At 37.5% G+C, this 25,290-nt stretch overlaps 1 protein-coding gene across 22 annotated transcripts in view; it reads right to left on the reverse strand.

Annotated features, from left to right (window-relative positions):
* Positions 1–25,290, reverse strand: part of adgrb2 (adhesion G protein-coupled receptor B2) — a 288,153-nt gene that overhangs the window by 127,818 nt on the left and 135,045 nt on the right. For 21 of the 22 annotated variants that reach the window (XR_009061842.1, XR_009061841.1, XM_057827325.1 and 18 more), the window contains 9 exons: positions 22,241–22,402; positions 16,227–16,391; positions 12,950–13,114; positions 7,350–7,451; positions 5,737–5,843; positions 4,805–4,999; positions 1,961–2,029; positions 1,465–1,573; positions 1,147–1,293 (listed from right to left, as the gene is read on the reverse strand). Coding sequence is in view for 20 of the 22 variants with exons in the window: in XM_057827325.1 (XP_057683308.1) it covers positions 1,147–1,293; positions 1,465–1,573; positions 1,961–2,029; positions 4,805–4,999; positions 5,737–5,843; positions 7,350–7,451; positions 12,950–13,114; positions 16,227–16,391; positions 22,241–22,402 (1,221 nt within the window). In the remaining 2 variants the exon portion in view is untranslated. The remainder of the gene's footprint in view (positions 1–1,146; positions 1,294–1,464; positions 1,574–1,960; positions 2,030–4,804; positions 5,000–5,736; positions 5,844–7,349; positions 7,452–12,949; positions 13,115–16,226; positions 16,392–22,240; positions 22,403–25,290) is intronic. The other variant, XM_057827338.1, reaches the window with a different exon arrangement.

Here is a 25,290-nt window from a genome sequence, read left to right on the forward strand (position 1 = left end):
GTATTATTGAACAGAGATACGAAATGACGGACTCTCTAGAAGGCTCTGTTGTAGCGAATCTAACTTTTTAACTAAAATACCTCTAAAACGGCAAAATCTTGTCTTGAATCTATCTTTAAATGATGAAACAGTTTTAAAACTTTGACATGTCAAAAGTAGACAGAGGGAAATTATGGAATAACGGGAGCAATTTTAACAACTGTAACAGTTGATTCACAACAATAAATTAATTGAATGTAGTTTAAAGCTGCTGATACAGAATGGGCACTGGAGTATTTTATTTACTGTTATTTTTGTATATTTGTTTACATGTTTATATGTTAACTTGATACTGAAATAGTAGTTTGGTTTAGCCTGAAAGGATTTTTGAACAATTTTGGAACTAATGCACAAAACATTTATTAAAAAAAAAAAAAAAAGGAGCGGGGTGCTTCAATAATCATTTTATAATCGAATTGGAGCCTCTGAATCGTAATCGTAATCGAATCGTTAGGTGACCAAAGATTCCCAGCTCTAATTATCGTGCATCTTTAATACATTACAAGCTTTACTTGGGGTCTCTAAAACATTCAGACACACAGCACTTTATTGAGTTTACATTGTATTATTTTAAACAAAATTATTATTATATATATTTATATATATATATTTTTAAACCAAGATCTCAAATTTCTTCAGAAGAATCTCCTGAGCCTCCATTCAGCATAATGTTGCTTCAGCCTTTTGACACCCTTGAAAGGTTGTCTCTTTCGGCGAGACACATTTGAGAGTGTATAAACTCGCTCTGGGGAAACATTTCTTGGCCAACATAACCTTGACTGGAGAGAATGTTGGGCAATGTGATAACAGTTCTCCAAAATATACTGAGAGAGTGCAGATAATAGTTGAATCTTATCCAAATTGTGGTCAAAAGATTTGTTTAAGCCTCTGTTAAAAGACCTCTGATGACTCCACAGTTTCAGAGAGCAATATTTTGATTAACAGGCATGTGAAAAAGCAATATTAGATGGGACTCGCAGCATTGATCCTGGGACGTGCTAAATCCTTCTGTTGCGGTAGGAAACCTAGTTATAATCTCATTATACACCAATTAAAGTGGCAATTTCTCCAGTTCAAACCTAATATGGTGTTTGTTTTTGCATCTACCTTCATTTGGTACAGTAAAGACCTCCTTAGGGATGTAGAGTTTGTCCTCTGCTGTTCTCGCCCAGTCCTTCATTCCCCTCCGGCCCTTCATTGGGAAGTTTATATCACTGGAAACTGCTGACACAGGCTCTCGCTGGATGGTTATCACTGCACAAACAACAGACAGTAATACTTAAAACTAACCACGGTGGGGAAAACACAAACATAGCTGTGTTAAGGTTATGGTGGGAATGAAGCAAAACCTTTATAATACAACGGATGTATAAAAACAAGCAAGATAGCCTTTTAATGTCAAGTGAACAGTTAAATTATACTTACTGAGGTTGTTGGTAACGATTAAAAAACTCTGGAAAGGCTTCTGGGCTTCACCAATGAGATGAATAAAATCTTCTAAAATCCTCATCAACAATGCAGCACCAGGGGCGACCTGTAAATAAAGGAATTTGATTTAAATGTCATTGTCATGTGACAGATGTGTAGTGGGCTTCAAGAAAGTGAGCCAATATAAAAAGATGCAACAAGTAGTATCCATATTTGATTATTATTATTATTATTATGATTATTATTTTTTTTTAATTTGTAATGTATTCATGATTTCCAGATGGCTTATGAAAACATCTCAAATGTATTTTAATTAAGCTGAGTCAAACTCCAAAATAAATGCAATACATTTCATATATTTGCAACCTTTTTTGCACAAACAGGTGCATTTTTATGACTGATGATAAAATGTTAACGTGAGATTCGAGACCGCAAGGCTACCATTAAAATGACAAATTTACATGCACACACTTGGCAAATCTGAACGCTTTACCTGATGTATGTCTTCCCACTTGTCCAGGTTTTCCATGTCCAACATGTGGCTAATTATCTGAAAGAATTTCTAAAGACACAACAAAGAAGTTGTAAGAAGATAGTGAAATTGCACTATGCAAGAACGTTAGTGTTCCTTTTTTTAAGTCGCTCCCTTGCATCCACCTGCCAAGTCTTGGAGCGATATTGTAGATGAATGCTATGTGGTTTAAAGTATTGTAAAACACATAGTGTAAAAGACAAGTAACCATTTTACAAGCACAAAGAAAATACCACCAATAAAAACAATGATATAGAGCTACCTTGCAGCAAAACATTGGGCTTCTACATTGACTGCAGTAAGAATTGAAGTTACATACAGTGGTATGAAGAAGCATCTGAACCTTTTGGAATTTCTCACATTTCTGCATAAAATCACCATCAAATGTAATCTAATATTTGCCAAAATCACACAGATGTAAAAACACTGTCTGTTTTAACTTAAACCATTCAAACATTTATAGGTTTTCATATTTTAATGAGGATAGCATGCAAACAGTGACAGAAGGGGGGAAATAAGTAAGTGAATCCCTCTGCCTAAGGAGACTTAAAGAGCAATTGAAACCAATTTTTACCAAACAATTAAAGTCAGGTGTGTGCCCAATCCATGATGAGTGGTTTAAAGCTGCCCTGCACACTATAAAACACACACCTGTTAAAAATTATCTTGATGAGAAGCATTGTCTGATGTGCATCATGGCTCGGTCAAAAGAGCTGTCTGAAGACCTGTGATCAATGATTGTTGATTTGTATAAAGCTGGGAAAGGATACAAAACCATCTCTCAAAGTCTGGATAGTTATCAATCGACAGTCACAGAAGTTGTCTACAAATGGAAAGAGTTTGGCACTGTTGCTTCTCTCCCAAGGAGTAGCCATCCACCAAAGATTACGCAAAGAGTTCAGCGCAGAATATTCAGAGGAGTAAAAAAGAACCCTAGAGTGTCTGCTTAAGACTTACAGAAATCACTGGCACAGTCCAATATCTTTGCACACATCAACTACCTGTATATGTAAAACTATGGCCAAGAATGGTGTTCATGGGAGGACTCCACAGAGGAAGCCACTGATGTCTAACAAAAAAAACATGGTTGCTGGTTTAATGTACGCAAAAAGGCACTTGGACACTCCACAGACGTTATATTCCCTTCACAGTCCACAAAATATTTTGTGGACTGTGAAGGGAATAGTTACCTTTCTCTCACACACTATATAACTGTTTGCATTACTCTAACACACTTAATATAATCAATCAGGAAATAGTACCGTTCCTCATATGTACTGTAGAATTGTACTACTCTAACAAACCTAATATAAAATAAATAGCACACCATAGTTTAATGAAAAGAAGCAGAATAGATACACAACGCGATCTTATCACAGAAGCCCAACGTGTGCATCACGAGCAAGATTGACGCACCAACTCTTGCAATCAGTTCTCCCGGCCACTCCAAGGACAAAGAGCAGGGCGCTCTGTCCTAAAAATAGTAGCGTCTCGCCCAGCCAGGATAACAAAGTTGATAGCGGGCGCTTGGGACGTCAAGACCAGCATCGGTCGCTGTGGCAACCACGTCCCAACCACACACGAAGCTAACCGCCCAAAACCGGCCACAGAGGGATGATCCCAAGACAACACCCAGCCACACCTTCTGCCCGGCCCACTCCACCGCAGCTTTCAAAAAGACTGGACACTGAGATAACAGACGGTTCTCTGCTTAAAAACATTGCTATGTAGCCGTTGTTTTGACGACCCTGGATCCAGAATTGTCCTTTCGTCGTCTGTTTTCGCCTTGTTTTTTTGACCATTGTCGACGAATAAATTGTCAACCTGTTTTCGGTGAGCCTTCTTCAAACTTTTGGAACATGGAGTCAGTACAAAGAGTTAACACAAGAGGTGAACGCGCAGAATACTGGCCCCCACCGGTTGGCTTACGGGAGCGGTCTCAGCGGAGCACCGTTTCCGTTCGGCTGTCGCCGTTTCCGCGACCTGGCCGGGGGGGTTGAATTTCTTCAACTGATAAAACCAAAAGTTGAATTGTTTGGGAGTAATACACAACATCATATGTGGAGGAAAAATGGAACAGCTCACCAACATCAACACCTCATCCCCACTGTGAAGCATGGTGGAGAGAGCATCATGTTTTGAGGCTGTTTTGCTACCTCAGGGCCTGGACAACTTGGAATAATTAATGGAAGAATGAATTCAAAAGTTTATCAGGCTGTTTTGCAGGAAAACCTGAGGCCGTCTGTCAGACAGTTGAAGCGAAAAAGAGAATGGATGCTGCAACAAGACAATGATCCAAACACAGAAGTAAATCAGAACAAAATACACGTTCTGGAGTGGCCAAGTTAAAGTCCAGACTTGAACCCCATTGAGATGCTGTGACATGACCTAAAGACAGCGATTCATGCCAGCCATGCAATTTTTGTAGAGAAGAATGGGCCAAGATTAGTCCTGATCGATGTGCCAGACTGATCTGCAGCTACAGGAAGTGTCGGTTAAAGTTATTGCTGCCAAAGGGGGGGAGGGGGACCACAAAATACTAAATTTGATGATTCACTTTGTTATTGTTCCCCCTTGTGTCAATTTTTGCATACTATCCTCATTAAAATATGAAAACCTATAAATGTTTGGGTGGTTTTAGTTAAAGCAGACACTTTTTTCATCTGTGTGATTTTAGCAAAGATCAGATCACATTTGATGTTGATTTTATGCAGAAATGTGTGAAGTTCCAAAAGGTTCAGATGCTTTTTCACACCTGTGTAAGATATTTTGTCTTGACTGTATGGTTTATCTGGTTCTTCCTACCTGCACGTCGTCAGGAGCTGGGATGTAGGTTGCTCTTTTGAAGGTGTCCGTCACATTTCGCAAGATCTCCGTGGAAAAGAGAAGATCGCCACTATAGTAGCTCCTCCTCTGCAAGAGCTCCAGGAGACTTCTTACGATCTGAGACATGCCCTCCCCAGCCAGGGTCCTCTGACCCTTCGCGAGATGCTCTCGTAACTTTAGATGAGAAAGAGGCAGAGAATTAGGGAAATACTATACATTTCTGGCATATTTAACCACTATGAATGCAATCAACAACACAAATACATGTACGTTTAAAAGGTCATTTCTTTTGACTGTGCTTAAAATAGGCAGGTCAAAAAAAGACCACAAAGCCTTTAACAAAAATTGGCACTCCGCACAGCGGCAAGGATTAAGTAAAGCATGAAACTGTGTGTGTGAGTGTGTGCATGTGTGGAATGCAGAGTGAGCGGAAAAGAGAGCGAGAAAAGAAGATAACATCAATCACAGAAAATTAATTATTGACTGATGGTATTAATGAAAGGTTGGAACAGAAGGTAACAGTGCAATCAAGTCCTCCACTTCACAATCTGTAACCCCGCAACAACCCCAAACCTGCCTCCCTATAATCTCCTCTGCCATAATCGAGGAGAGGGAAAGGTGTAAGTTCACAGAGCTGAGAAACAGTCTGGCAAATGAACACATTCATTAGCTATGTTCATTAATTGATAAGTGTGAGCGCAAAGCTCTGGAAAAAGTTAATTATAGATACTGGAAAGCGGAGAATAAAGACCGTATTACGAGTAAACTTTGAGATTCTATTTTTTTTTTCCTTTTTTAAACAGATGTCCCTTCATTTTATATATGTGACATTATGATTCATAGTAAAGCCCAAGCCACTAGTAACCTTTCACTGACTGATGAAGATGATAATAAGCAAATAAAAAACTTACAGATATATGTAAATATCTATATTCAACAGAGATGCATCTGGCGAAGCTCGGAGGACCCCAGAAAGCAACGCCATTATTATCCAGCATACAGCGACGACTAGCAGATCCTAAAAAGAAAAAGGAACACGTAAATAAGATGAATATTTTTCATGTGTTCTGTTTCACTTGACAAATGCAGAGTACAGATATTAATATAAAAATAATTCACATACATTTTACATGGTAACATACTTTTAGTTCAGCAGTACAATTGCATTATACTGTATACTCAAGCTCAGTTTACTAATATTCATCAAAGACTTCACCATCAGTTGAAAAGACGGCTGTCACCAACATTGCGCAATGCCTTCCCTCAAACATACGCTCCGTTCAAACGCCGGATTTAGGTGGAAAAAGGACAAAAGTTTTACTGCATACAAGCGGGCAGGAGTGTCTCAAAAGTGATTTGGTGGAGGATTCAAGGTAATTATTATAAAAAAAAAAAATTGCTCCATGCGTACATTTGAAGCGTGAAAAAAATGCATGGAAAAAAATAGTGTAACTTTAGCTCGAAATATTTAAGTAAAATGAATGATAACTGTCTGTATTTTTTGCTTTTAACCAAGTATCTAGACTCCTCTATGTTCATATCTCTAGAAATTCAGGGGGTGTACGCCGTTATTTACAATAATTTTCAACTTAAAAAGCTATTTGTTTTGTGATTGCCGCCACATTGGATTTACACAATACCGTAATTTTAGCTTGAAATATTCACTTAAAATGAATGATAACCGCCCGTTTTTCGCTTTTAACCAAGAATCTATACTGTTCTATGTTCATCAATAGAACTTTTGTTTTGTGATGGCCGCCATGTTTTTTGGCAAAAAGTAGTAATTTAGACATTTCTGCGTCTGTACCAAAAAAAAAAAAGTCTTTTACGTGTTTTATTTTATGTAACATTTCAATCTAAAAATGACGAGGGCCAGATAGCTGGCAAGACGTGCCTTCGTGCTGAGGCAAAAGTAATGTCGGAATCCAACCTGAATAACTTGATTCTAGATAAAAAAATGCAAATTTTGATTTTGTTGAGTAAAATTAAGGTGATTCTGCATGCTTTCCTCAGGTATAAAGTTTATGATGTGACAATTTATTAGCTATTGAAATCTCAATTAAAAAAAAAAAAAAAAAAAAAAAGTTGCTATTTTGGACAAAAACTTGATAATTATGATATGCAATATTGCTATTGATCCTTAAAATATAGGTGATTATCTCTGCATATGGTGATTTTTGTGCATCTAGCGTAAAAAAATGAGAATTTTATAGTCATTTTAAGTTTTGTTATACTTGTATAAAAATAATTAATACGGATTTTATTAGGGAACAACTTTGAATTTTTTGATGTCACTGCTTATGGAGACTCATATATGCCTAAGGGAGGTGCCCGTTTTGGTTTTAGGTCACTAGCAGCTTTGGTTTTAAAAATATTTGAATTTTAAGTTTTTGAAAATAGGCCCCCAACAGATCGGCCCCGAGCGCCGTCAACTGAAGTCTATGTATTCAATGAAATATCCAGAAGTTTTATCTTTATCCCAATATGCATTCACCGACAAACTAAATAATGCTAAATGACAAACCTGTAGCATTTGTTGGACACTTGTTGTAAACTGTTTCACCAGCTGAAGCTCTCTTCCATGACATTGTCAGGAGGTTCTCATCTTTACATATCTCATGAGGAGCTGTGAATGAAAGCGAGATACAAATAAAACTAGGATTCAAGTGTACTTCACAAAAGAAAGTAAACCATACCCAAAGTCTATTTTATTGTTAAAATTTACCAAGACAGTTTCACCATTGTGATGTCACCTTTACTGACTCCTCCTGTCTCTTCCACCCAGGTTGTCAAAATACCAATTAGCAAATGTACTTTTAATAATGTGATGCTGTTGTTGTTCTCATGAATTAATACACCTCTTCACTTCAAACAGGCAAGTACCACATTCATTGCAACATCTAAGTGCACAGAAATAACCCAATCAAGCACAAAAATAACATTACCACAGTAGGGAGATATTTGAACCAAGAATCGCACAACCCTGAGGCAGACATGAAGACCACTTCTCCACAAACACACGCACACACACGGCAATCCACATACCCACTCAGACAAAAACAAAAATTCAAGTCAATTTTCTTTTGCAGTCACTCCCAATTCCATCTCCCTGTACCTAGCTTGGTGCTCCTTGTCAGTGTCATTGCCCCAGTACAGTATCTCGTCCCCCTTCATCTTAACCTCCTCTTTTTTTCCCGCCCTCCCCCTCTTTCATAAGCCTGATGAAACAAACGCAAGAGAGTGCTCTGAAGAATTTCCAAGGGGGCAGACGAGTGTTGGCAGAATCCATGCAGAAAAAAGATGAAGAGGAGCAGAGTAAAAGAAGGAAAGACGGGAGGGGAAAAGACGATATCATAGTCCCGATGCAATGCTGGTAGAAATGCTGCATAAGAGTTTTTTTTTTCTTTTTTTTTTGACAGAAGGAGTGAGGTGGAGTCTCAGAGCTACATCACTTGTAACCTGTTGGAGATCATGCAAGCTCACTTTGCATTTAGTGTGCGCAACAAAAATACGTTAAACATACTCACAAACATATCACACAAACACACAGCTTGTGTTTGTAAACATAGGGGTGATACACCAAGAATATGACAACTTTCATGTTTGCATTCACGTCTTCTTCATTCCGTCTTGGTTCGGTCTCCATTCGAACAATGTCGCGATCTTGTGTGAAAACAATTTAGTATTCATGCCAGGCCCTAGAGGGCAGTGCAGTTTAACAAGACGACAGCCAATGATACACTTCCTTGACGACAACCTCCTAGCCTGGAAGAAAACACACCTGCCCACTCCAAGCAGTGGCGCCATGCGTTTTTTTTTTCCTTTTGCTTCAAAAGGCAAAAAAAAAAAAAACGTGAAAATAAAATATACCGTATTTTTCGGACTATTAAGTCGCAGTTGTTTTCATAGTTTGGCTGGGAGTGCGACTTATACTCAGGAGCGACTTATGTGTGAAATTATTAACACATTGTGATATCATTTCACATGTTATTTTGGTGTTTTGGAGTGACGTTGATGGTTTGGTAAACTTGTTAGCATGTTCTTTATGTTATAGTTATCTGAATAACTCTTAATAGCTATCGCCATGTTCGCATTCTGCCTTTGGCAATGTGTGTTCAATGGCGTACCGCACGCATGCTGTTTTTAGACCATGACGTCACATCGTAAAGCGGAAGTAAAGCCGAAGTGGGACATTATAGACCCGCCCTCGCATAGAAATAATGTCATTTGTGCCCCTTTTCTCCGGTAATCTTTCAAAAACGAACATGCCGATCAGGCATTGCTTTTTTGGAACTTGTAGAAACGACTCTTGACATTACGACACATGAAGGATGTTTTCTTCATACGTTTCTGGAAACCAAGAACTCGGGATGAAAAAATGTGAAGACCGAATCAACTTGCGCGGACTTTAACACCACCTCGGTGAATCCATTCACATTTCATATGCAGTAAACATTTTGTTGGGTTGTCATGGTCCTTCAGTGGACAAAGAGGTAAGCCATTTTTATATTTTTAGCTTATTTTTTTAGCGTAACGTTGTGCCATACTGCTTCTGTCTGACAATGAATGACCTGAAAAGAATTACAATGGTGTCTGACTGCCACTGTTACCTTTTCTGTTACCTTTTCTGTTATATATATATATATATATATATATATATATATATATAAACAACTTTAGTAAGGGGGAAGTGTAAATAAATTATAGAATCAAGATGTGTTATCAATGAAAAAAATTGAAGGTCTTCGTTGGCTGTCACTGAGTAGCATTTGTGATCGCTATACAAAGCTAACTAAATTACCCCCAAGAACGGTAAGAGACGTAGGACAACCAGAGGATATATAAGAAAGACAGGGCTGATGGTAAAGAATAGCTTGTTGAAACAGGAGAATGTCATTGTCAGTTGCGTCGATAAAAAAGCTAAAGCTATGCTTAGGTCGGCTCGGTTTTTTTCGTCTTTTTCAGCCTTCGACACTCAAGCCATCTCTTTAACTGAACATTTGTATGTTCTTCCACATCTTTGCCAGTGAATTTGGCACCAGGCACATCATTTTCGGAGAGAATTGGTAGGTTTAGCTCTGTAAACATCTCCTTCGTACACGATTTCCATTAATTTCCTATTAGGGACAAACGGTGGCTCGTCCCTACTTAGCAACAGTAGCTAATGTCATGAATACTAATGAACGGAAGTGACGTGTTGCTTGTGGCACGCCATTGTATTATTGACTTTTTTATATTGAAATGCATGCTTTTAGTTTGTGGCGCTTTCACGCGCACGTGAGGGCGCACTCGCACTTGTTTACATGAAGAAGACCGCTCACACGCCAGAAGAAGACGGACAGCTACGCAGCTTGAGTGAGTGGGCGAGTTAGCGAGAGAGAAACACGGCTGTGAACCTACGTTCATTGTTTATGATTGTAAAGTATCTCTACACGGCAACACCTGTGTTTATCATCTTTTCTGTTGTTGTTGTGTGTTTTCCACCCGCGATCGGACACTTAAAGCCAGTTGTCTGGTTGTTTGAGCAATGTGCTAATGCTAGCGAACAGTGTTGTTAATCTTACTGAAAAAAAGTAATTATAGTTACAAATTACTTCTCCCAAAAAGTAATTGCGTTAGTAACTCAATTACCTGAATGTAAGAGTAATTAGTTACTTGGCAAAGTAATTGGTGATAATTACTTTTTTTTTTCCCCTCCAAAAAAAAAAAAAAAAAAAAAAAAAAAAAAAAAAAAACATTGGCCACACTATTTGGAGTTTTTTTGTGAAGGTTTTTGGTACAATTGGCCCGGGCCCGATTCTTTACCCTAATTTACCCTTTACCCTGAATCAACTGTTAAAAGTTGTTAAAATTGCTCCCATTATTGCATTAGTTCCCTTCTCTCTACTTTCGACATATGAAAGTTTTAAAACTGTTTAATCATTTAAAGATAGATTCAAGTCAAGATTTTGCCGATTTAGAAGTATTTTAGATAAAAAGTTACTTAGGTTCGCTAGGAAGGTTCTCTACAACAGAGCCGTCCTAAAACGTCTACTGCTTTAAGATGGCGGCTGACTACTAACTCATTTAGTGCCATGTCTGTCATTTGCATCTAGTTATATCTATGTACAGTACATGTGATATCTACCATGTCTACCATATCTACCATAACATGCGGGCGTAGTTTGTAGGCTACAACATGTATTATTGGAGCTACCTAGTATCGCGTTTGCTCGGCGTCACAACTTTCTTGCCTCCTCCCTACTCCTCTCTGCTCTGTCGTCTCGGTGAGTCCGTCTCCCTCAGACTTTTCGACCAATATAGTAACGCATAGTAACGCATGCCTTTCTGTCCTCAGTAACGGTAACGGCGTTGCCAAGATGAGAAAAGTAATTAATTAGATTACCCACTACTGAAAAAAATAACGCCGTTAGTAATGCCGTTATATTGTAACGCCGTTATTAACAACACTGCTAGCGAACACATGCTAACCGTTTTGTATCATTGCTGTAACAGCACCTAACTATCATTTATTTACGTTGATGTGAACCTGTTTGGTATCGAGGATGACATTGATTCAGCAAATTATACGGACATCAAGCATCGTCATTTGGGAGTTTAGCTCGCAGTATAGCCAGGACCAAGCCGTAGCTTCCTGGTGAGGACACTATATTCGCATTTCGTTGTTCATGCACTGTACACTTATTCAGCATGTTGTTCTGTATTGTATTTTGATATTAAATTGCCTTTCAAGATGACAGATCTGTTCTATGTATTGGATTTTATCAAGTAAATGTCCCACAAAATGCGACTTATACTCCGGTGTGACTTATATGTTTTTTTTTTTTTTCTCTCTTCGTTGGGCATTTTATGGCTGGTGCGCTTTATACTCAGGTGCGGCTTGTAGTCCGAAAAATACGGTAGTTAAATCACAAATCATGTAAAAAACAGTAAATAAGGTTACCCGCCGATCCGCCATGTTTGTTGTTTTGAATCTTTACTAGCAGCGACTCCGCACACCCAAAGTGACCCGTGCGAGTGCTGGCGTCATCGGAGCGAGAGTGTTCTATGCATATGGTTGCGAAGTAGGACTGCAGCTATCGAATATTTTAGTGGTTGATTAATCGATGGACTAGTTAGTTCGAATAATCGAGCAATCGGATAAGAAACATGAAAAATTAAAATACATGAGCTGAGCCTCAAACGGTATTAATTTTTATTTATTTATTTTTTTTTAACTTAGGATCTGTGTCCAAAAAAAAGAACAACGCGCAAACTTACATAGAAAAAGTCCGCTAGCTTAAATGCTATAAAATGCAAAAGTATTTTTTACAATGCTCTTAACAAATGGTTCAGACACATGTTAACACAAAAAATTTCTAAATATACCTGAAAACTAAATTATGAATGCATTAAAAAAACATTAGCTCAAACAAAAACCTAGCTTACGTTAGTCTTAACAGGGAGGAGTTGGATTCAGCTATGTGAAAATAGGCCGATCAGGCTATGTATCCCCTTATCAATAAAACTAAATGCAAACACTTTCAAAATAAACCATTACAACACCACTTTAATTAAACGAATACTCGAAGCAAAAAAATTTGAGTATTATTTTCTAATCGAATTCTCAAGTTAATCGATTAATCGTTGCAGCACTATTGCAAAGTAATACCCGCAATGGAATCATTCCACTTTGTAGGCCGGAATCAAAAGTTTGCATCTTCACCTTCCGTTTCTGCCGTGACCATGTAAAGGCGAGGCCATTCCACAACAAAATTGTTGTGTCTTGATGTCGCAGTGTTACCATGTAAATGGCCTTTTAGTTTCACATGTTTCCTGTGGGGACTAACACATCTGAAATTACACTGTCACTTACCACGCAGCAAACACAAAATGGAAAGAAAAACATGCAGGGAAGAGATCATGGTGTAAAATTATATGTTCTGGGAAAACCAAACAAGACTAAAAAGATTCTACGTCACCAAATAGGATGAAATGATTGCTGCACTGAAATTGCTATGCTGCAAATAACGAGTGTAACCACCCTGCTTCACAACGGTTGGATGCTGCAACTTCTCACATGAAAAATACATTACACATATCCTTTCAGCCTTATGTCTTGCACTTGTCAAAACAGCAACTAACCAGGGCACTTCTTTTCATTGCAGGACCGAACCTCCTCTGCCGATCCGTCACATGGGTAGCCTTGTTCCCCGTTGCCCTCACATATCCTGGAGCGCCGCTGCCATCCAGAGTCACATGTCTTGCTGCAGAGGCTCCAGTGGTTCCAGTTGCCCCAATTACCACCGCCTAGATTAAAATATAGAGGCGTTGAATAGAGAGAATATCAGGCATGAAAATGGGTCAGGGGTTAAAAAGGTGAGAAGGGTGTGGAGGAAATATGTTCCGGTAGGGCTGTCCCAAACGACAAATTTTTCTCCCGAATCGTCAGCCGACTAATTGTAAGAATAGTCGGCTAATTTTTTTTTTTTTTTTTACTAATTTAGCAATGAATTTTTTGTTGACGCTTATTAATTCACAAAAAACATTTTGGAACACTTAAATTCTTTATTAAAGTACAAATAAACATGTAAATAACAATAATTAATCACACATGAACACTGAGGTCAAATGCTGATAGTAGGCCTGAAGGATATTGGAAAAAACTATCATTGCGATTTTTGGGGAGTTTGCGATATTATATTGCGATATTAAGACGAGAATTTTTTCACCAAATGACTTGAATAGCTCCGTTCGGGATAGCTGCACTGTTGACGAAGAAAAACAGTTTGGTCGCGCTGCCTAGCAGGACGGAGAGTGAGACACTGGGGTGCTGTATGAGCACGAAGCAGAAAAAAATGAATGTATGATGTTTTTAATTTCCGATGCTCTGAAAAATGGCGCCATCTGTCCTAATTTTTATAACTCAGTTTAATCCAGGATCTGCACACTTGCTGCGTTCATGAAGTAAAACAAAAGTTTAAATGTTGAAAAAAAGAAAACAAAAAACTGCGTGTCCTGCGATGTGCGTATTGCGCATGCACACATTGCGATTGCAATGTTCAAACAATATATTGTGCAGGCTTAGCTGACAGCATTTACTAGTGCGGAAGAATGGAATGTAAACAGATTCAGAACACTGACTTTGCCTTTCAAACATTATTCAAAACAGTTCTTATTAAAAAAAATGTCTAGCATTATTATTCTACTATATACAGTATATAATACTATTATAATAATTATAATATTAATTACCAATCATATTTTTAAAAACGGGTTAGAGGGTTAGGGTTAAGGGTTGGGGTTTTTAAAGTTATTCTTAGTGTAAAATCTGAATTCTGTAGTATTATAGTATTTACATATTATAGTATTAATTCTGAAGTATGTGGGATTTACTCCAGAAATCCTTATTTATATGACAAACGTGACGTGCTTTTATTTTGAAATGTTCACCAGAAGTACGTTCACTAAACCGCTAACAACTTTACACTCCGCAAAAAGCACTTTTCGACATTGCTTGTGGTGTCACTAATTTATTTATTTATGTATTTATTTTTTTGTTTGCAAATGCTGTTAACCAGCAAATTTTCATGTTTGAAGTGTCACCTTTTAACTAGGGTTGTTCCAATCATGTTTTTTTGCTCCCGATCCGATCCCGATCGTTTTAGTTTGAGTATCTGCCGATCCCGATATTTCCCGAGCCGATTGCTTTTAATTGCTCCCGATTCAATTCCAATCATTCCCGATAATTTTTCCCGATCATATACATTTTGGCAATGCATTAAGGAAAAAATGAATAAAACTCGGACGAATATATACATTTAACATACAGTACATAAGTACTGTATTTGTTTATTATGCCAATAAATCCTCCAGATGGCATTTACATTATTAACATTCTTTCTGTGAGAGGGATCCACAGATAGAAAGACTTGTGACTTTGTATATTGTGACTAAATATTGACATCTAGTGTATTTGTTGAGCTATCAGTAAATGATACTCCAGCCATTCAACCCAAATGCATGATGGGAAGTGGAACCATGACTGTGCGTAGTGCTACCAATGAATATATCTTCTCTGCGTTGGGAAATAACGTAAGGTGTTAAAAAAAAAGATCAATTGCTACCTTGCTTCCCCACATTGCATCCCATGATATTTCTAATCGTAGGGAGAGGGATTGTAAGGCTTTAGCCTATTAAAAATATGCTCCAAAGGCTGCCAAAATTCTCTCTACTCATTTTACGCTGCCTTTTATCTCTCTATATAGGTAAAATGGTGCCATTACAGATTGAGCGCGACAATGCGTGAGTGGGTCGTGCAACGCATGCATTAATTGCGTTAAATATTTTAACGTGATACATTTTTTAAAAAATTAATTACCGCCGTTGTCGGGATAAATTTGATAACCCTACCTTAAGCCTAAACTAAAGACTCTGGATGAGTGTAACATTATGTATGGAATGTTAAATACAATTAGAAAACAATTTAAAAAAAAAAAAAAAAAAAAAAAAAAAAAACATATATATATATATACATATATATTAAAAAAAGGCATGGCCGATATTTTTTTGCCAATTCCGATACTTTGAAAATGACGTGATCGGACCCGATCGATCGGCATCTCTACTTTTAACCACAGGTTTGCGTTTTGGAAAAGACTGCGAATGTAAGTAAGAAAGTAAGTTGTCTTTTTCCTCATTAGTCTCAGTGTAGCAATGCTCACGTTTACATTGTTTAATATAGATGTGTTTCCATATTTTACATGTGTGAACAGTAATTCTACGGCGTGTTGTTGATCAATTAACATCTGGACACAACAACTGGAGTCTCATATGTCATCTACACGAACACGCAAATGTATGCACGCACGTGGTGATAAAATGCAGCCGTGAAAATTACCGCCCTCAATTTTATTTACCTTGCGATAAATGGACTCATTGCATATCGCGACAGGCTTAGCCACTTCAGTGAAACATGTCGTTAGTTAGGTAGATGGACTTACGAACCCCCCCTACCTTAAAAAATGTGTCCTCAGATCTACACAATTCACATAGGTCACCCTTTTTTACATCAAAACGGCGAATGTCGCCGAAAGGTGTGTGATTTTCATGCCTGGAATATATATTTTAGGTTACAATCCAAAGATTTACGATTATAAAGCAGAGCTTTTATTTCTTTTTTTACTCATAAGTAAAACACAATTAGCCTATTCTAGGACACCTAAAACACACTAGCATTCTTTCCCATCAAGGACCTCCCGAGAAACATGCTTGCAAGCCAAATTGGCAATCAACCCACAAATGCAGACCACAAATCAGAGCGCCCCATGCAATGCCTTTAGATAATACAAGTTGCTTGCTTGCATAATGGCATTCAAGAGCCTGTAAGCATGAATACTAAGCAATGATTTGCACATCTTACCAGTGCATGAAGGGTTGGCACACTCTCTGCTCTCTTGATGGGGGCCCTTACACTCAGCCCACCCGTGCACGGATGCACTGCAACGTCTCTGCCTCTGCTGGGTGCCCGTGTTACAGGAGACGCTGCATCTTGACCATGGGCCCCACTCTAACCACTTGCCCTCCACTGGGCACATGGAGGTGTGGTAATGTGTCATTTTGGAGACAAAAAAAAACAGAAGAGAGCAAAGATGAGACCAATCTTGGTGAAAATGCATTCAAAGAGTAAATAGAGTGCAGGTGTTATTTAATATTCCATAAAGAGCATTCAAAACATTGCACGTTAAATATCTTAACCTGTTTTGAGGGGGGGAAAGCTGCCAACAATTCCTTTTATGTTGCGATATAAAGAGTTCAGAAAGAGTGTTGCATGTTGATGACCTTAATTTTATTCATTCACTGATGTTTGTGCACAAATGGATATATGATAAAAATAAATATATATTTCAGTGCAATCCAGTACTGCTGTCAAATGATCCTCGAAAACCAAAGAGCTTAATCAAAGCCCCGCGACAGGCGTCATACAAGCAAAGCTCCCACTGTTCTGTGGTAGGAAAAAAAAAAAAAAAAAAAAAAAAAAAAAACATTGCTAGAGTCATCAAGTAGACAAATGAAGCACACAACCCCACCCCACCCTGAAAATTATAATGATCAAGGCAAAGATGGTCTGTCAGACTTGAAAGCTAATAATAAATTGGAAAAATTTGCAAGTTGAAGGGGAAAAAAATGCTGTGCACTGGAAACATCTTAGCTTGGTTGGAGGTAGAGACCAAATATAATCTGAAGGTTCATTTTTTTTTTTTAAGTAATCATAATAGTACTTTTTTCTCCCTTCGCTTATTTTTTTTTTAACCCGAGCTGTTAAGGCCAAGTTCTGCCTAAATATTAACTGAAATCAGTGAGTGTTTCCATGTGCATCAAACCGGTATCACAGATGATAAGTAAAATGAACAGTGTCAGTAAAAAGTGGTTCATTCCATGTTTGACTGAGACAGTTTTCCTAATGTAAAAAGTGTTTCCACAACACCTGATAGAAAATCCTTTTCATCACATAATGTGCAACTACTCAGGCGCTGTCATACAGACAGTTAATTTTGTATCATGCTTTCAGTGTTAGTAGCACTCAAGAGCACTTATTGATTATTTGGTGGAATTTTCTGAGGCATCTCTGTAGAGGTTGACAAACATTCGCTGTGACTTCCAAAACAACGACAAATTGTGAATAATAAATGTAAAGATGAATTTAAAGCAATAAAATGTGCTCAAATAAGGAACTGAAACAATTACCGTTGTTTGGTGTCTATTAAGCTTCATAGCATTTAATCTAAATGTATTCTTTCATGACAAATTTGTGTTTCAACTTCAGGAACCTTCTGAGAAGTAAACCTAATTAGGCAAAATGAAGCAAACTACATATACCGTATTGGCCCGAATATTAGACGGCCCTGATTAGAAGACGACCCCATCTTTTTCAAGACTCAAGTTTGAAAAAAAAGACTTTTTAAACACCAAATTAATTTTTATACAGAAAATAATTACAGTACATCTCAAACAAATGATTATAACAATATATTTGAAAGAAAAAGCATGTTATTTTGCCTCATTTAAATCTTAATATCTGAACCTTTAAATATGTAAACTAAAGTGAAATCACATTCGTAAATAAATGGCTTCTGGTTTTTAAAATGTAAATAAACCAATCTATTGTGATAAAACAACAAAATTGCAATAACTGCATTAACCATCAAAGTGAAGTCGAACTGTAACTGTAGTCTTGAAACAAATCTGAATAAGGAAAAACACTGCAATAAAATAATGCAAACTGGTTAAACTTGAGAGTAGCTGAGATCTTTCATGACAGTACATTACTCCTTGAATTCAGCATTCGGTTCAATGATATCTGGCGCCATCTAGCATCATGAATGGGTATCATGTCTAGACCCCGAATATTAGACAACTCCCACTTTTTCAGTCTTATTTCAATGCAAAAAAACACTGTCTTATATTTGGGCCAATACGGTGAGTAGTTCTCATTAAATCTGAAAATGTAATTTTATAAAACAAGTTATCTGTTGTACAGTATGTACAGTGGTATGAAAACGTATCGAAACCTTTTGGAATTTCTCACATTTCTGCATAAAATCACCATCAAATGTGATCTGATCTTTGTCAAAATCACACGGATGAAAAAAACGTTTAACTAAAACCACCCAAACCTTAATAGGTTTCATATTTTAATAAGGATAGCATGCAAACAACGACAGAAGGGGAAAAGGAAGTAAGTGAACTATCACATTTGATATTTTGTGGCCCCAGGTTTGGCAGCAATAACTTCAACCAGACGCTTCCTTTAGCTGCAGATCAGTCTGGCACATCGATCAGGGTTAATTTTGGCCCATTCTTCTCTACAAAACTGTTGTAGTTCAGTCAGATTCCTGGGATGTCTGGCATGAATCGCTGTCTTTAGGTCATGCCACAGCATGGAGTTCAAGTCTGGACATTGATTTGGCCACTGAAGAACATGTATTTTGTTCTTCTGAAACTATTCTGAAGTTGATTTACTTCTGTGTTTTGGATAATTGTCTTGTTGCAGCATTCATCCTCTTTTTGGCTTCAACTGTCTGACAGATGGCCTCAGGTTTTCCTGCAAGAAATCCTGATAAACCTTTGAATTCATTCTTCTATTAATGATTGCAAGTTGTCCAGGCCTTGAGGCAGCAAAACAGCCCCAAATCATAATGCTCCCTCCACAATGCTTTATTGTGGGGATGAGGTGTTGATGTTGATGAGGTGTTCCATTGTTCCTCCGCAAATGACATTGTGTGTTACTCCCAAACAATTCAACTTTCATCGGTCCAGAAAAATATTTTTCCAAAACTTCTGTGGAGTGTCCAAGTGCCTTTTTGCAAACATGAAACGAGCAACAATGTTTTTTTTAGAAAGCAGTGGCTTTCTCCGTGGAGTCCTCCCATGAACACCAGTCTTGGCCATTGTTTTACATATTGTTAATATGTGCACAGAGATATTGGACCATTTCAGTGTTTTCTGTAAGTCTTTAGCCTAACCTCTAAGGTTCTTTTTTACCTCTCTGAGTATTCTGCGCTGAACTCTTGGCATCATCTTTGGTGGACGGCCGCTCCTGGGAGAGAAGCAACAGTGCCAAACTCTCCATTTGTTGACAACTTCTCTGACAGACGATTGATGAACATCCAGACTTTTACAGATGGTTTTGTATCCTTTCCTAGCTTTACACAAATCTCCCTTTTGTCATTGTTTACATGCTATCCTCATCAAGATATGAAAACCTATAAATGTTTGGGTGGTTTTAGTTAAAGCACTGTTTTTACATCTGTGTAATTTTGACAAAGATCAGATTACATTTGATGGTGATTTTACGCAGAAATGTGACAAATTCTAAAAGGTTCAGATACTTTTTGATACCACTGTATCTTCATATATTTATCTGACACAAACACCTTTCAAATTAATTCATTGATGTGGCTAAAACAGGTTAAAGTGGAAAAGGCTTATTCAGTTAAGCGGAAAACTACATTGATGTAATAGAAAAACAATCTATAATAATGACATACTTTCAGTCGAAGCTTCTTTGAATGAGTACCAAAATGCTACTGCTCATTATTCAAAAAGAGCTGTGTCTTTAAACTTTGACATGCACATTGCAATGAGTTATACACAAAGTATGATGTTCCTCAGCCATACATTCCAATAAGCCCACCAAAAATAAAATATTTTCTCTAAAGACAGCTATACTGTAGCATTTTATAACACAGAAGACTTCAGCTGGTGACCGTCGTGTATCCCTGTCTATTTGTCAATTAAAAGCTTTACCAGACATGTCTTAGTAAGACCACTTAAATTAAGTAGCAATGGCAGACAGCGCTTATGAAGATTGCTGCTTTAAAAATGCACTTACATGAAAAGTGGCAACATCCATTAACAGGATTATTCCAATGAGTATTTATATGTATTTTTTTCCACTGTCAAAGAGTGCATTGCATTTGAAGTTTCAGTTTGTTCCAATCTAATGTCAGTGCTTTCAAAAAATTTAAAGGGCACAATTAAGTATATCTAAAGTATAAAAGCATTTTCTTATTCTTTTAAAGCATTCCTGTTATTTGAATATCTTTGAAGAGAATAAGGTCTCTCCATGTACAAAGTAGTTCTATCATAACTACAGTGATGATTCAGCTTCTCTTTATGTTGCATTTAAAAGAATGGACCCATTTTGAAGTGAAGGCAGCTTAATAAAGATGTTTCAGATGGCCAGTCTCAATCAGATTGGTGGTCCCAAGATGCCCTCCAGACAAGAATTAGATGGGGCTGTGGCGGCAACTTATTGAGGCTCTTGACAAGGTGCAGGCCTAATAGGTAATCTTGGAGACAATAGCAGAAGAGCTCTACGGCAGACACCCTCCGCAATCTAAACCGAGCCAAGCATGAACACAATGTAAGGAATTGAAAACTATACTCCTAGCAGTCCAAGTCCTGTAAAATGGCTGAGCGTGTGTACATGTGAGCTGGCACCTCACATTTTGAACACAGATGAATGAAAATGGAAATTAAAACTCTGAAGAGGCAGCAAACGTGCAAGCAGGAATGATCGGTAGCAGTGACGGCTAGTGTAATTTTCACCAAGGAGACAACAATCAGTAAATGAATCCGACTTACAGTACACGGATAAACAAGAGATATAATCTTTGTTTTCTTTTTTCTTTTTTTTTTCTTTTTTTTAGTTGTAGTCTATTAGGAAAAAAATGCAAGAGGGAGGCCACTCATTGGCAAATGATCTCTAAATATTCTATCATTACAGTAGAGGTTCTTTTAGGGTAGCATAAACGTCACTATTGACGAGACAGCTCCTACAGACATTGCACCACGGCTTCTGTTAGGGGGCTGGGCCAGGCAGAGTGTCGTGGCAGCTTTCACTGTGATAAACTCAAACACACACTGCGTTCTAATGCCTGATTTAGGTGGACACAGGAAAAATGTTTTAGTGCGTACAAGCAGGCAGGAAAGGCTCTAGTGATTTGGTCGAAGATTCAAGGTAATTATTACATAATATAGCACCATGCATGCACTTTGAAACGTTGTGGAAAAAAATGAAATTAATGGAAAAAATTGAATGAATGATAACTATCTGGTTTTTTTTTTTGCTTTTAATCAAGAATATATACTGGTTAACATTCCTATCGATAGGAATTCTGGGATTTACATATTTATTTATGAGAATTTTCAACTTTTAAAGCTCTTTGTTTTGTGATGGCCGCCATGTTGAATTTTGTATCCACACACAATAGCTTTTTACATTCATACAATCAGGTAATTTTTGGCCAACTTTTTGGCCAACAAATTTTTGGGGCAAAAAACCTCATAATTTAGACATTTCCGCATCCATGCAAAAAAAAAAAAAATCGGCTTTAACGTGTTTTATTTTATGCAACATTTCAATCTTGAAATGACAACGGCCAGTTAGCCGGCAAGAAGTGCTGAGGCAATAGTGACATTGGAAAATGCTAAATTTGCTTTTGTTGAGTAAAATTAAGATAATTCTGCATGTTTTCTTCAAGTATGAAATTTCTGATGTGAAAATTGAGTGATTCATTAGCTGTTGAAAACATGTCAAAATTGCACTGAATACAAAATTTTAGTCGCTATTTCGGGCAAAATCTTATATGATATGTTAAATATTACTATTGATCCTGAAAATTTAGGTGATTATCTCTGGGTGATTTTTGTGCATCTAACGTAAAATCTGAGAATTTTATGCTTATACCTGTATAAAAAATAGTTAACTGGGATTTTATTCAGAAAGGACTGAATTTTTTGATGCCGCTGCTCATAGAGACTCATATTTGCCTAAGGCCCGTTTAGTGTTAGGTCGCTAGCAGGAGAGTCAAAACATGAGAAGGAGAGAGAAGACTTTAGCGGTGATATGCAAATGGACATGGTACTAACCAGGACACACTGCTATGTTGCAGAGTTTCGTCTGTGTCTCGGGCCACCCGCAAGGCACGGCCCCACCTTCGTTCACACACTTCCTGGTTCGAGTCCTGGAGCCCCGCCCACAAGTCACAGAGCATAGACTCCAAGAGGACCACTCGTGCCACAGTCCATGCACTGTAAATGCCCACATACGCACGCACAAACACACAACATGGGAATGAGTAATGAGGGCGGAGTAAGAGGTGGTGGCATCTCAGGCATTAAAAGTGTTAGAGATTAATAGAAATATGACATATTAAATGAAAATGAACATTCCTAGAACTGGTAAACAAAAGGGGGCTAGGGATGGACACAGCCATGCAGTAATGCAGGTTGAGTCATGATTTAATTAAATCCATTACTTACCAAACCATGCCAACAATCCAATAACAACAAACACTCCACCAATCAATTAAGAAAGGAAATGTTTCTGTTCTCAGCGAGTTGTCTTCCTACTTGTGATTTCATCTAATTTTAGCAACAGATGTAGCTGTTCAAATAAATGCAAGTGAAATAAATGAGCTGTGGAGTTGCACAAAAACCTAGTCAATAATGAATGTGACCTCAAGATATCTCCTATGATGCTTTATAACTATGCCTAACTTTAAGCAGTGTCAACTTGATCCAATTCCACCAAGCAGCAGTGGCTGCACAATGTCCAAAGTTAGAGTGCACACAAATGAATGCTCGCAATAATTCAGTAGACTTTTCAAAACAACCGGGATGGATCGCGGCAATAAACCATTGCTTGTTCAAAATGGTCAAATAAAGAAAACGATGAATGTGCCTTATTTGATAGAAATAAATTTGGGCAAAGAGAAAGTGTGAGAGGAAAATTGAGGATGAAGATAGTTGGTCTTGCAGAGCAAAGCTAAATAAATCATAGCAATAAATAATTAAGTCTACTCTGTGAAAGATGGCTCAAAGGAACAGGAGTCAGAGGCACAGAGAGACGGTGCTATTAAAAAGTATGCAGATATGTGATGCTAGTAAATAGATAGTATTCAATCCAATACTGAGGGCTTGTGATCCCTTTGACTCATTTGAGGCATGTTTGCGATAGTGCAGTATCTACGAATGGAATAATGTGGAATAATAATTAAACGGAATACCGGTAACTTCATTTTTTAAGTTGTTGAAAGATGAGGTTTTGCAAGGATGGCCACTATGTAGTCTACTTTCTGCCATACTTATAATAAACATAACAATATACTCGCTAACTTTGAAAATAAATGTTCTTGTTGAATAATGAAATACACATGCAAATAGAATAATTTGTGGACAAACAAATAACTTGTTAACCCTGACTCTGTAAAGTGACTTCAATATTTCGTTGTAAACACCATAGACTTCATAATGATATTGACGGGTCAGATTCGACTTTCAGTGTGCCACGCCTTCAAATAGGGGGCCATCCCATAATCCGCTTCAGTTATTCACAGTCGGTCGGAGCAACATTCAGCGATCCAACGACGGATTTATGTTGAAAAAGAATGAAACCTGTACTGCATACAAACAGGAAGCCTTGTCTCAGGGGTGATTTGTTCGAGGATTTAAGGTAATTATTATATTTTTCATACCGTGCATGCATTTTGAAATGTAGTGAAAAAAAATCAATGGGAGAAATTAGCCTATACAGCATTGGCATTATTATTTGCAATATTTATGTTAAAATAATGCTACCTCCATTTTTTTACTTTTAACCAATAATTGAGACTGAGACCCCACATTGTCTCATAGACTAGCATCACACTTTGACATATTTACTTAAAAAAATGCCACTTATACCTTTTTTTTTGTTGCTTTCAACCAAGAATCTCTTTTACGTTCATATCTACAAAGAAATCAGGGATTTAAGCATTTATTCACAATAATTTTCACCAGAAAAGCTCTGTTTATATATGGCGGCCGCCACATTGACTGACAGACTACCATCGTACTTCGACATATTTACGTAAAATAAATGCTAACTGCACATTTATTTATTTATTTTTTTACATTTTAACAAAGAATTAAGAATGTTTAATGTCCATATCTATAAAGAATTCAGGGATTGGAGCATTTATCCACAACGATTTTCATTGGAAAAGCTCTGTTTACATATGGCGGCCGTCACATTGACTCACAGACTAGCATCGTACTTCGTCATATTTACGTAAAATAAATGCTAACTGCACATTTGTTTTTTGCTTTTAACCAAGAATCGAAACTGTTTTACGTCCATATCTATAAAGAATTCAAGGATTTAAGCATTTATTCACAAGAATTTTAAACGAAAAAAGCTCTGTCTGTGATTCCACTTGGTCAGCTTTGACTGCAACGCCAACAATGCAGGCCCCCTATTAATCGGCCCCGCGCCCTATATCCCATCAATATTATTATGAAGTATATGGTAAACACATTACCGGTAGATGTTTTTGAAGATATTTGTCTTTAAAGCCCCGACTTGTCTTGTATAATAATAAAATGTCCAAGATTATCCTACTTCATAATAAGTCCAGACCTAAAATAGCATGGCATTCATTTACAACTCTAATCAGATGCAGGTTAGGTTTAATTATAATGTGGGAATGCTCCACAACTTCAAAATGTGATCAAATATTAAACATGTCCACGTAATTGCATATACATTATTAAGACACTGTATCAGCTAGTAATTTGTCATTACTAACATGTGAGGCAACTCGGCGATAATAAGACACATGCATCATATTAACCCTTAAGATAATCATTTGCAGCATTTTAATACAGGGTCAAACCACAGCGTGCTGCATTATTTATGTGCTTTTGTGCACCATTTGCATGTAGCAGAGAGTTCAAGCTTTGCATCCTCGTATTCAGTTTCACTGTATTGCTTGAATGACTCCCAGAGAATGAGTTCTGCAGCATTTGACTACGCACTGACCCAGAGATATGTACTGCATAATACAACATTATTTCAGTCTGTTTTAAATGTCAGTGAATCTATGGCAAATAGGCAATAGCTAAATACAACAGAAGCGGGAATACAACTTTACCACACA

Source organism: Corythoichthys intestinalis, chromosome 22 (genome assembly GCF_030265065.1).
Source record: "Corythoichthys intestinalis isolate RoL2023-P3 chromosome 22, ASM3026506v1, whole genome shotgun sequence".
Taxonomy (NCBI): domain Eukaryota; kingdom Metazoa; phylum Chordata; class Actinopteri; order Syngnathiformes; family Syngnathidae; genus Corythoichthys; species Corythoichthys intestinalis.